We start from the raw sequence: 14,094 nt of genomic DNA, 5'->3' as shown, positions 1-14,094 counted from the left end.
AGCTTGGACAGAAAGTTAATAATGACACCAATTTTTTTTTTTTATGGAATTGTTTAGTACTGTTTTACCATTTGTTTACTGTAAAAAGTGTTTATACTGTTTATACTTTCAATTAACAAATTGAAGTCTTGTGAAAGGTTGACAGGATAACTGGCATTAACTGTCAAAATAATTTCAAACTATTGAAGTTAGCTTACAGAATAAACATGTCAATCAACCCATATGATTTTTGCTGTAATATATTTGTGTTTTGAAAAGTCACTGACTGATAGAAAAGTGATGGTTTTAGCAACATTTTAACCTGTCTGAATGCAATCAATCATTTTGCGTCGGCCTGGACCCCCCACCAGGACTTTGTCCTGGACCTACCGGGGCCTGCGGCCCCTGGACCCTGGCTACTAGGTTTTTCTGATTTCAAAAGTTGGCAGGTATGATTTTAGCATCGTTGCAAAGATCCAAAAACTCAAGTAGTCGACATTCAAGTCAGCTGTCTGCAAAAAGGCAAGACGCAGCAGCAGAAGTAGCTGCAGCTGAAGCCACTCTGTTGGTCTTAGAAAAAATGGAACGTGGCAAAAGTGAACTCGAAATGCTTGAGAAAGAAATGGAACGAAAGAAGAGGGATCTTGAACGCTTGGAAACGGTAAAGCAAATGAATGCTGCAAAAGCGCGACTGGAAGTGTATGAACAAGAAGGCAACTCAGATGAGGAATTGTCAGATCTTCTGCATGGAAGGAGCACACCAAGAAAGCTACCATCCAAGCCAGTAAGAAATTCTGAAGTGAAAATTGAATCTTTGGGTTGCAATCCATATGCACAACCATTCATACCAAAAGACACCACAAGAGGGCAACCTGTTAGCATTAAAACACCAGAAGATAGCATGACAGCACTGGCTACAGCCTTGGCAGAGTCCATCAACTTTAGCCGTCTACCGGTTCCAGAGCCCGCAGTTTTCAATGGAGATCCCATCAAGTACAAGGATTGGAAAATGTCTTTTCAATTACTGATTGAAAGAAAGAACATCCCAGTGGCTGAAAAGATCTACTACCTCCGAAAGTATGTTGGCGGTCTTGCGAGAAAGGCAGTTGAAAGCTACTTTCTGCTCGGAACAGAAATGGCATACCGTACAGCTTGGAACACTCTGGAAGAAAGATATGGTAGTCCATTTGTAATCGCCAAAGCTTTCAGAGATAAGCTCTCAGCATGGCCAAGAATTGGAACCAAGGATAATGTGGAACTAAGAGAGTTCTCAGACTTTCTCAAAGGTTGCGAAGTGGCAATGCTACAGATAAAGAGTCTTCAAATTTTAAATGACTGCTATGAGAACCAGAGAATGCTCAGCAAGCTTCCTGATTGGCTTACGGCAAGATGGAATCGTAAAGTAGTTGAGATTGAAGATCAGTGTGGTTCATTTCCTACATTAAGCCATTTTGTCAACTTTGTAGAAAAGGAAGCCAGGATTGCGTGCAACCCAGTGACATCTCTAAGTGCTCTCAAGGCAAATGATTCAGAGAAAGAGAAAGCGAAAACTCCAATGATTCGGAATGTTGGAGCAAGGACATTGACAAGCAGTACGGAGGAGAAAACCGATACACTGAAGTGTGAATTCTGTGAAAGGTCAAATCACAACATTCTGACATGTCGAAAGTTCATAGAGAAGGAGAACGCTGCAAAGGTGCAATTTGTAAAGGACAAGGGATTGTGTTTTGGTTGTCTTAAATCTGGACACATCTCAAAGAAATGCGAAAAGAGAAGTACCTGCAACACATGTAAGGGGAAACACCCAACATGCTTACATGAAGAACGAGACAAAGAGTCAAGAAAGAATAAAGACATCCAAAGGGAAACAAAGGGGACAAGTGAGTCAAAGGAAACCAAACAAACTAAGGAACCAAATCAAGAAACACCAAATGAGGCTATCTCAAACCGTGTTATCCAAAGTGACAATACTGACCTCACATCCACAATTGTTCCAGTGTGGTTGTCCACAAAAAGTAATCCAGAAAAAGAACTATTGCTTTACGCTCTTTTAGACAGTCAGAGTGACACAACATTTGTTCTGCAAGAAAAGGCAGATGTTTTGGACACAGACAAGAAAGATGTGCAGTTAAAGCTCTCCACACTGTCATCCAAAGACACAGTTGTTTCTAGTCAAAAGCTGACAGATCTACAAGTCAGAGGCTTCTACTCGTCAAAGAGAATCCCTCTTCCCATGACATATACAAGAGAGTTTATCCCTGCCAATCTACGTCACATTCCCACTCCGAACGCAGCAAGAGCATGGTCTCACTTAGAGCACCTCGCTGATGAGATCGCCCCTCTAATTGAATGCGATGTTGGTCTGCTAATAGGTTACAACTGTTCACAAGCTCTGGTACCCAGAGAAGTCGTGTCAGGAAGAGACAATGAGCCCTTTGCGCAGAAAACAGATCTTGGCTGGACCATAGTTGGAGGACTTGATCCATGTGTTGACTATGGAGATGCAATTGGATGCAGCCACAGGATTGTTGTCAAGGAAGTGACACCCAATTCACCATCTGATCAGTTGTTGAAGGAAGTGCACTACATTTGTCGCACCCAAGTCAAAGAAGTGATTACACCATTGGATGTGATTAAAGTGCTTGAGTCTGATTTCAACGAAAGAAAAGTGGAAGACTCTCATTTCTCCCAAGAAGACTTGCGGTTCATTTCAATAATGGAAAGAGTAGTGAAAATGCAAGAAGATGGTCATTGTGAACTACCTTTGCCTTTCAAAAAAGACAGACCAAACTTACAGAACAACAAGAAATGTGCAGAACATCGACTCAAGTGTTTGAAGAAAAGATTTGAAAGAGACAAACCGTATCACAAAGACTACATGAAGTTCATGAATGAAACAATAGAGCGCGGAGATGCAGAAAAGGTGCCTCCTGAAGAACTGGACAAAGGTCCTGCCTGGTACATTCCACATCATGGGGTGTACCATCCCCAAAAGCCCGAAAAATAAGAGTGGTCTTCAATTGTTCGGTGAAGTATGAAGGAGTCTTGTTGAATGATTACCTTTTGACCGGACCAGAATTGACCAACACGCTGGTAGGGGTCTTGTGCAAATTTCGGAATGGCCCAGGAGCAATCCATTGCTCTATTGTATTCGCGAAGTCCAGAGTAGCACCTACCAAAGTCACTACAGTACCAAGGTTGGAGCAGTCTGCAGCAGTCGTTGCAGTGCGTACAAGTGACATGCTCAATGCAGAGTTGGAGCTGAATGTTGAAGAATTCTTCTGGACAGATTCACAAGTCGTCTTGGGATATGTCAACAATGAGGCAAGACGCTTTCATGTGTTCGTAGCGAACCGCATCCAACGTATCAGAGAGAATACCATCCCCACACAGTGGAAGTATGTTGCATCGGAGGACAATCCTGCAGACCATGCATTGCGTGGACTCAAGGCCAAAGAACTAATCGCCTCAAACTGGTTCAGTGGGCCAAGTCTTCTATGGCAAGAAGAGCTACCCAGTGGAGAGTGCAAGGTGGGAGAACTTGACGCAAGAGACTCAGAAGTACGCAAAGCTGTCGTACACCGCACACTCAAGGTGGTTTCTCTGGAAGAACGTTTTGAGAAGTTCTTCAGCTGGTCGAGATTTGTCAAAGCTATTGCAAGGCTCACCAGATTTGTGAAGGAAGACCTATACCTACGCAAGAGATGGCGTAGAGTGCAATATCTCGCCAATGAGTTCTGGCGCAGATGGAGAAAGGAATACTTGTTGAACCTACAGCAAAGACAGAAATGGCAGAAGACAAGAAGGAATGCCAAAGTCAATGATATAGTGCTCATACAAGATGACACAGCACCCAGAAACGATTGGAAACTTGCTAAGGTCACTGCAGTGTATCCAAGTGAAGATGGATGTGTGCGCAAAGTGCAGCTTCTAATCAGTGACTACATTAGATGACCATGGCACACGACTCAACAAGCAGACACACTTGGACAGACCTATCCACAAGACAGTTACACTGTTAGAAGCAGAATAGACCCACACTAGTCTGAAAAGGGAAAACACATTAGATTTGGTGGGAGTGTAGCTGCTGACAGAAGCACATTGTATATATGTTATATAATTTCATAGTTGGTTAGAGTAAATAAATACAATGTATAAATATAAGTTCATATTTACATTTAATGTGATTAAAAATGTATTTTCTTTGGTAATTTCATGCAAGTATAAGTTAACTTTATTTTTGTTACAAAACTCATGTAAATTGGAGAGGAACATATTTTTTGTTCCGGTTTGGTCACATTGTTGGGGGGACAATTAATATGTGACGGAAAAAAGGGAAGCAGCATGAGACAGCAAATGGAAGAGATTAATGGAGTCTCGGCTTGGAAAGAAACTTTATTCCCTCTGAGTTTGTGAGGCCAATGAGGTATGATTCTTTTTGATATGTATGTGAAATCAATGTGTTTTATGTTATTGGATGTCAGACTAATTGTAAGTTCTGTTTTTTCTTATTTATTAGTTCTGACGGCATTATTTTGGCATTGTGTTGGCATCGTTGTGACGAGGAGAAGGCGTGGCTGAAAATAAATGTCTGTTTGAGAAAAACGAACAACTTGAGCCTTGATTAAGACCTCGGAGGGAGTAACAGTGGATGTCCGGTTGGCTTTGTGGAAAACATAAATAAAGAGTTGTAACAAATCGACGACCTCGTCATTCCGACCAAAGAGCGGAACTGTAAGGACCCAAATTGGAGGGTGTTTCTTGGTGCCTGGTGAGGCTGGATCTTTGAAAATCAGTGCATCCAGTCGTAAAGGTTTTCTTTTTCTTAGCCCGTTTACATGGCGTGCAAAACATCTTTCCATCTTCATATGTCAGCCATTTGCTGAAACGTGGCTCCTGAAGCCACTTTTCATTGAAGCTTCGCTTCTTGGGTTTATTGCTCTCCATGACAAAAACAATGACACACGGGAGTCCTAACACCGGAAATACAGTATTTGTGATCGATAAAACTTTCGCTGAATCAAAATTTAAGAAATTGCACCGGAAAGTGCATTACTTTAAAGTCGACCAAGATTTAATAATTAATAATTTGACCTGGAAAATATAATCAATCAATCAATCAATGTTTACTTATATAGCCCTAAATCGCGAGTGTCTCAAAGGGCTGCACAAGCCACAACGACATCAGATCCCACATCAGGGTAAGAAAAATAAACAAAACAAAACACAGGCGGAATGTGATGATCGGTAAAAAAAAAAAGAAGAAAATCCGCTTCCTGGCGACGCGTGGACTTCCGGAATTTCGCGTCCTTTCTGATTTCAATGCGTAAAAAGACACAAAAAGTGCGTTAACGCCAGGTACTGAGTTCCGCACATTTGCACTCCTTACACGCTTTAAGTGCTCCTGCGCGGAGGAATATAACAGTCACCTCTGACAGAGCCTCGAGTGACACGCTCACGGCTGTTTCTTTGGCTGATGAACTCTGCCAGAGGATCTGGAGCCAATTCATGCAGTACTTTATAGGTCACTTTTAAGTCTGCAAATGTGTGAAGACTGTCCCAATTTAAAATACTGTATTTTTTTTAGAATGTCACATTGATGATAGTGCCTAGATTTTTTTTATCCATAACTTTAATTGCTTGTTTGTATATTCTTGCTAATCGGACAGTAAACTGCAGAGAAATGTCATACGGCAACTCTGGATTACCGTGAAGGGGAAGTACAAGACCCGGCAGGTGCCTGGCACTGCCGCCTTTCTACGAGGAGGAAAAGCAGCTGAAATACTTTTTTTTTTTAAACTAAAAGACAATCAGGGGGACTTTTACAACAAACAAACAGAGCTTTTTCTGGAAAAGGATAGGCCCGAGTCATACCAAAGACTATACAAATGGGACCCATTACCTCCCTGCTTGGCACTCAGCATCAAGGGTTGAATTGGGGTTAAATCACCAAAAATGATTCCCGGGCGCGGCACCACTGCTGCCCACTGTTCCCCTCACCTCCCAGGGGGTGAACAAGGGGATAATAATAATAATAATAATAACTGGGATTTATATAGCGCTTTTCTAAGTACCCAAAGTCGCTTTTACATGTAGAACCCATCAATCATTCACACCTGGTGGTGGCAAGCTACTTTCATAGCCACAGCTGCCCTGGGGTAGACTGACGGAAGCGTGGCTGCAATTTGCGCCAACGGCCCCTCCGACCACCACCTATCATTCATCATACAATTCACCGGTGTGAGTGGCACCGAGGGCAAAGGGTGAAGTGTCCCGCCCAAGGACACAACGGCAGCGATTTTTGGATGGTAAGAGGCGGGGAGCGAACCTGCAACCCTCAGGTTTCTGGCACGGTTGCTCTACCCACTACGCCATGCCGTGGGTCAAATGCAGAGGACACATTTCACCACACCTAGTGTGTGTGTGACAACCATTGGTAATTTAACTTTAACTTAAATAAAGGTAGGACCAGAATGTATTCATTAAATAAGTAGTGGAATTAAGAAGAATTTGAAAACATTTACAACATAATCAGCAACATGCTCTAATTTAGATTACAGCACAATAATCATACTTGCCAACCCTCCCGAATTTTTCGGGAGACTCCCGAAATTCAGCGCCTCTCCCGAAAACCTCCCGGGACAAATAGTCTCCCGAAAATCTCCTGATTTTCAGCAGGAGCTGGAGGCCACGCCCCCTCCAGCTCCATGCGGACCTGAGTGAGGACAGCCTTTTTTCACGACGGGAGGACAACAGGGTGACAAGAACTAAATCATCCAGACTAGAGATAAATTGTATTATTATGTTTATCTTACCTAAAAATAAATATATTTATTAATTTTAAAAAAAGCAACTAAATACATTTTTACTATATTTTACTAAAAACATAAAAATTAATTGTATTTTTATTTATTTATTTTTCTGAGTCCTTATTACATCCAGCCATATTATTATACATTAAAATAAACATATTTCAAATAATTCATTTTAAATTATCATAATAATTCATTTAAAATGACCATATTTAATTATTAAAATAATTGCTTGTTTATCAACAACTTTAGCATTTTATTCATTACATTTTGAAGCTCTCAGAAGCCAAGTTATGTTATATTCCTTAATATTTATTTATGCAAGTTTGAAGTATCAATTATCCAAACACAGTTTTGTTTGCATATTTTCAGGATGTATATATATATATATATATATATATATATATATATATATATATATATATATATATATATATATGTATATATATATATATATATATATATATATATATATATATATGTATATATATATATATATATATATATATATATATATATATATATATATATATACTGACTTGGTGAATTCTAGCTGTCAATATACTCCTCCCCTATTAACCACGCCCCCAACCACGCCCCGCCCCACCCTCGACCACGCCCCCACCCACCCACCCACCCACCTCCCGAAATCGGAGGTCTCAAGGTTGGCAAGTATGCACAATAATTAAAACTACATTTAGTAATAAGTAAATACATGAAGCAGTAAAGTTGACAGAACTATTATTGGGTAATGAATAAGTACATAATGTATGATAAATATACCCTTATTAAATAATAAAACAATGAAGAGTACCCGGTAGGTTGTACTGTAATGGTAAATGGGTCATACTTGTATATAGCGCTTTTCTACCTTCCAGGTACTCAAAGCACTTTTGACACTATTTACACAGTCACACACTGATGGCGGGAGCTGCCTTGCAAGGCCCTAACTATGACAAAAATTAAGGAGCAAGGATGAAGTGTCTTGCCCAAGCACACAACGGACGAGAAAGCCGGGGGGATCGAACCTGGAACCCTGGGGTTGCTGGCACGACCGCTCTCCCAACCGAGCCACGCCGTCCCCTTTAGTATGTTTTTATTGAATATTTATGTTGCACTATTATGTTTTATTTATTATTACCAAGACATTACTGCAGCCTTAATTAATGGAACTACACATTAGCTTATTTATTATATTTGTCTTTTAGATTGCGAAACTGTATTTTGTTTTTTATATGAAAAATATAAATACCAGTACATGCAAACTCACCTTTTTGACCCTCTTTGTTCTCTTCCTCCTTCCTGATTTTGCCAGTTCTGCTGGACAAAAAACAGTAAGTGTGACCAACAACAACAAACAACAAAAACAACAACAACAACAACAACAACAAAGCGCTGTGTTGTTTTTCACTTGCCTACAATGACAACTGGCGGTTGTAAGCCGGCGTCGATGTTTCGAGAGAGTGAGTTGAACATGGTCACCTTGTTGGTGGACAGCCTGTCGTCGGTCAACATGTGGGCGGAGCCAAAGATGTACTCTGAGGTAGCAAAGACGACGCAACCCAGAAGCAGGAAAGCTTGCATTTTTAAAATCTTTCCTCTGGAGCAAAAAGCAAAATTATTGGACATGTATTAGTGGTCTGACAGTACAGATGCTCTTTGTTCTTTTTGTTATTAATATTAATTTACAGCATGTACTGTAAAAAGTGAAGTGAAGTGAAGTGAATTATATTTATATAGCGCTTTTCTCTAGTGACTCAAAGCGCTTTACATTGTGAAACCCAATATCTAAGTTACATTTAAACCAGTGTGGGTGGCACTGGGAACAGGTGGGCAAAGTGTCTTGCCCAAGGACACAACGGCAGAGACCAGGATGGCGAAAGCGGGAATCGAACCTGGAACCCTCAAGTTGCTGGCACGGCCACTCTACCAACCGAGCTATGCTATAAAAGGCAGTTTATTCGCAAAAAACACCTTTCTTACTCACTGTAAGGCATAAATATTTTGAAATAATAATGCTACAGCATACATGCTTGTAATAAGTGCTTACAACAGTAGTCGGAAAATAATTTCAGATGTGTTGAGGTTTCGCAATATAGACTATATAACAAAGTTTCTTACGTAAGTAACATTATCACTGGAGGACAAGGAATAGCTAGATATGCCACACTACACATTGTAGAGTAGGAAGATATGCTAACCGCTAATCGCAAGCTAAAGCTCTTGAATGCAAACATAGGTGGGGAGATCGGTCGTTAGTAACGATAGCAAAGAGATCAGTAGGTCGTGAGTTCAAACCCCGGCCGAGTCATACCAAAGACTATAAAAATGGGACCCATTACCTCCCAGCTTGACACCCAGCATCAAGGGTTGGAATTGGGGGTTAAATCACCAAAATTATCCCCGGGCGTGGCCACTGGTGCTGCTCACTGCTCCCCTCACCTCCCAGGGGGTGATCAAGGGTGATGGGTCAAATGCAGAGGATAATTTCACCACACCTAGTGTGTGTGTGACAATCATTGGTACTTTAACTTTTAACTTTAAGTATAGTATCAGTATATGGTCGATTGTACAGTTATATCGATAATTTTTATTACTAAAAAATGTTGTCATTTTTTTTATTGTTTACATGCTCACAATAAAAGTCTTTGGACACAGGAGGACAAAAACCAAAGGATTTAAATTAGGGATGTCCGATAATGGCTTTTTGCCGATATCCGATATTCTTTAATTACCAATACCGATATCAACCGATACCGATATCAACCGATATATACAGTCGTGGAATTAACACATTATTATGTCTAATTTGGACAACCAGGTATGGTGAAGATAAGGTACTTTTAAAAAATGTTTATAAAATAAAACAAGATAAATAAATTAAAAACATTTTCTTGAATAAAAAAGAAAGTAAAACAATATAAAAACAGTTACATTGAAACTAGTAATTAATGAAAATTAGTCAAATTAACTGTTAAAGGTTAGTTCTATTAGTGGACCAGCAGCACGCACAATCATGTGTGCTTACGGACTGTGTCCCTTGCAGACTGTATTGATATATATATATTGATATATAATGTAGGAACCAGAATATTAATAACAGAAAAAAACAACCCTTTTGTGTGAATGAGTGTAAATGGGGGAGGAAGGTTTTTTGGGTTGGTGCACTAATTGTAAGTGTATCTTGTGTTTTTTATGTTGATTTAATAATTAAAAAAAATAATAATAAAATAAAAACGGTACCGATAATAAAAAAAACAGACACCGATAATTTCCGATATTACATTTTAACACATTTATCGGCCCATAATATCGGCAGGCCGATATTATCGGACATCTCTAATTTAAATGTAAGCTAATGATAAGAAATCATATAATATTTAATTGATATTGTTACCTTGTCGTCCTGTATTTTTGTCTGATTGTAATTGTGATCACAAATGTTGTCATTTAATAATCTTGAAAATTTGAAGTCAATGTTATGATCAATACTGGCCCCGGAACTACTTGGTATTGGATGGATACACAAATTTGTAGTATCGGCCAAAACTAATGTAAAGTATCAAATAGCAGCAGTATAAGCGCTCATTGTATTTCAACAGATGTGTTGTTATGACCATGTTACAAAATAAATTAACCAAATATTTAAAGTAAATTAGCAAGTAAAAAAATGATAGTTTTGGGAAAATGATACAAACGGAAATGACGTAATATGTTACCGTATACGTCAGCAGCCATATCATTCACATACCAAATAATACAAAATAATATATTGTGGTATACTGTATACCATTATAGCAGGAGGCTGCAAAATATATCGTAATACAGTATAGATTTTAGGCCATATCGCCCATCCCTATTATGTGTATATACACTGCACGTTAAGACATGCATAGAGGAAAAAAATGGACAGATGGTTGTTTTGTTAGCATGTTAATAATAAAAGGAGAACTACTAAAATGAGCTGAACAAGACTAGCATTAAAAGGCCAACTATATCATTTGCGTTTGTAAAAAAAATAATGAGAAGAATAATTTGCGATCTTATGGATTCATCCATTATTCGCAGGGGACCTTGGAATGTAACGTAGCCCCTCTTCAATATTGTAAAACCACATTGAAAAACATGGTCAGCAAGGAGAGAAGAAGAGTGGCATGACAACAACATAGAAACATTCACAGAGCTGCAGGAATTCATGTTTGGGTTCTATACGCACTTCTCTTTTCTTACAAAGATAACATCTGAGAACTTTTAAACTTGGCAGGAACACTTGTGGCTGAACTGTAGATGAACTTGTTGGCCATTTGCAGGCATAAATAGGTAGGACAGTATGGCTAGTCCAAAAAAGTTAGGACATGATTTCTGTATTTTAGCAAAGCGTACATCCTATACTCATTGGGGCGACAAATATTTAGATCCAACTTTGTGGTGGCCAAAAATTGCGAGGGAAAGGCCCTCTGTCACAGCACTTCTAATAGAAATGTTGTATTGTATAGTGATGATGGATGGATGGACCTGGCTAGCAGGGCCACTTAATTGCACGGGCCTACACGTTTAGGGACCAAGCTGGTGCAACTTAGAATTTCATGGCTGCAACACGTGCCAAAGTAGTTGGGAAAGGGCATGTTCACCACTGTGTTACATGGCTTTTCCTTTTAACAACACTCAGTAAACATTTGGGAACTGAGGAGACACATTCTTTAAGCTTCTCAGGTGGAATTATTTCCCATTCTTGCTTGATGTACAGCTTAAGTTGTTCAACAGTCCGGGGGTCTCCGTTGTGGTATTTTAGGCTTCATAATACGCCACACATTTTCAATGGGAGACAGGTCTGGACTACAGGCAGGCCAGTCTAGTACCCGCACACTTTTACTATGAAGCCACATTAATGTAACATGTGGCTTGGCATTGTCTTGCTGAAATAAGCAGGGGCGTTCATGGTAACGTTGCTTGGATAGCAACATATGTTGCTCCAAAAGCTGTATGTACCTTTCAGCATTAATGGCGCCTTCACAGATGTGTAAGTTACCCATGTCTTGGGCACTAATACACCCCCATACCATCACAGATGCTGGCTTTTCAACTTTGCGCCTATAACAATCCAGATGGTTCTTTTCCTCTTTGTTCCGGAGGACACAACGTCCACAGTTTCCAAAAACAATTTGAAATGTGGACTCGTCAGACCACAGAACACTTTTCCACTTTGTATCAGTCCATCTTAGATGAGCTCAGGCCCAGCGAACGTTTCTGGGTGTTGTTGATAAACGGTTTTCGCCTTGCAGAGGAGAGTTTTAACTTGCACTTACAGATGTAGCGACCAACTGTAGTTACTGACAGTGCATGGGTTTCTGAAGTGTTCCTGAGCCCATGTGGTGATATCCTTTACACACTGATGTCGCTTGTTGATGCAGTACAGCCTGAGGGATCAAAGGTCACGGGCTTAGCTGCTTACGTGCAGTGATTTCTCCAGATTCTCTGAACCCTTTGATGATATTACGGACCGTAGATGGTGAATTACCTAAATTCCTTAAACTTAAACTGTTCAACAATTTGCTCACGCATTTGTTGACAAAGTGGTGACCCTCGCCCCATCTTTGTTTGTGAATGACTGAGCATTTCATGGAATCTCCTTTTATACCCAATCATGGCACCCACCTGTTCCCAATTTGCCTGTTCACCTGTGGGATGTTCCAAATACGTGTTTGATGAGCATTCCTCAACTTTATCAGTATTTATTGCCACCTTTCCCAACTTCTTTGTCACGTGTTGCTGGCATCAAATTCTAAAGTTAATGATTATTTGCAAAAAAAAAAAAAAAGTTTATCAGTTTGAACATCAAATATGTTGTCTTTGTAGCATATCCAACTGAATATGGGTTGAAAATGATTTGCAAATCATTGTATTCCGTTTATATTTACATCTAACACAATTTCCCAACTCATTTGCAAACGGGGTTTGTAAATTATCCTCGCAAATATTAATATGAATGTGAAGCATTAAATGCATTGGTGAAAAAGTGAATTTTGTGTCCTTGCCTTGATCTTTTTGACATTGTTAAAATCAAATGTTGGCAAAGCCCGGGCAACCACCTCCGTGTGTCGCCAAAGTATCCACAGCCTGTAGAAATGTGCGTACGTGAAGCATGGAGTTGGCATGAGGCAGCGCACATATCCACGTCAAGTAACTCTTAATAACTCTCATCACTGCCGTGAAAAAGGGAGTACGTCACGTTTTTGTGCATAAGCAAACTTAATACGGTACATGCTGCTCCAAAAAACAACAGGCAGAGCTAGAGCGAGTCCAGAAACGTGCCTGTAAAATCATTATGAGGACAGCTGGAAACATCTCACAACCCCTACCATCACTCCAGACCAGGAGAGAGGAGGCTGCAGTGCAGCTGGTCAGGGATATGCATGATGAGCAACACCCTGACCTGCTACCTCCAACACGAGGCAGCCGCACTGCCAGGACATTGAGGATCCAACATAAGCTGGCTGAACCCGAGCCCAAAGCCAAGACAAAGAGACTTAAAAACTCTACCCTGCATACTGCAATTAAACTGTATAATTATACTATCTAATTAAATAAGTAATACAGTCATATACCAGAATGCTAATAGTTTCTATGCTGCTGTTGCCCTGAAAATGCTTTTTATTTTTATTTTTTTAATTTTTTTATATAAAATACTGTCTGTTCTTTTAATTTTTTTAATTTTTGTTTATTTGATATTCATTGTAAATTTCAGCTGTTTTTTCAGTGGGGCCCTGGCTCCACTGCAAGCATGAATTAATAAAGTCAAGTCAAGTACATAAGGGGGTGAGTTTCTAAATGAGTTGCATTGACGGTCAAACCCAAAATAGCTGTGGTTCCTTCCAATGCGTCATGACTGAAGATAGAAACAAAGACGACGACAAATTGTGTTGAATAAAGCCGTAAAAGCAGTCAAACTGCTACACGAAGTTAAAACAACATAAAAGGTGTTGAGGCACCTCGTTCAACAACAAAAAGGTGTTGAGGCACCTCGTTCAACAACAAAAAGGTGTTGAGGCACCTCGTTCAGCTTTAACGACGCTTTGCCGTGACTGTGATGATTCTGGCACTCTGGTGAGAAGGAGAAGAAAGTTCCAAAAGCTATAAAGACATTCTCTCATTTGATGTTTTTCTGATGGCGATGGCCAAGCCAGAACATTTGATTTGGACATTTTTCATCCTGCATCCAAACACTGTTGGAGGAACTGAACTGCTGGCGCCATCCTCCACAAGGACAAACATTTCCATGAAGATCATCAACTCACCCACTCTC

General features: G+C 39.9%; 1 protein-coding gene across 2 annotated transcripts in view; it reads right to left on the bottom strand.

The window, feature by feature from the left end:
* Nucleotides 1-14,094, bottom strand: part of LOC133570911 (agouti-signaling protein-like) — a 54,673-nt gene that overhangs the window by 15,446 nt on the left and 25,133 nt on the right. Inside the window, exons 2-3 of one of the 2 annotated variants that reach the window (XM_061923740.2) lie at nt 8,274-8,391; nt 8,062-8,108 (exon numbers count right to left, since the gene is read on the bottom strand). In XM_061923740.2, coding sequence (XP_061779724.1) covers nt 8,062-8,108; nt 8,274-8,375 — 149 coding nt within the window. In that variant the 5' untranslated portion in view covers nt 8,376-8,391. Of the gene's footprint in view, nt 1-8,061; nt 8,109-8,206; nt 8,392-14,094 lie in introns of both variants that reach the window. The other variant, XM_061923739.2, reaches the window with a different exon arrangement.

This window comes from Nerophis lumbriciformis, linkage group LG28 (genome assembly GCF_033978685.3).
Source record: "Nerophis lumbriciformis linkage group LG28, RoL_Nlum_v2.1, whole genome shotgun sequence".
Lineage (NCBI taxonomy): Eukaryota > Metazoa > Chordata > Actinopteri > Syngnathiformes > Syngnathidae > Nerophis > Nerophis lumbriciformis.
The sequence above is the reverse complement of the archived record's forward strand: the minus strand, read 5'-3'. Positions and strand labels throughout refer to the sequence as shown.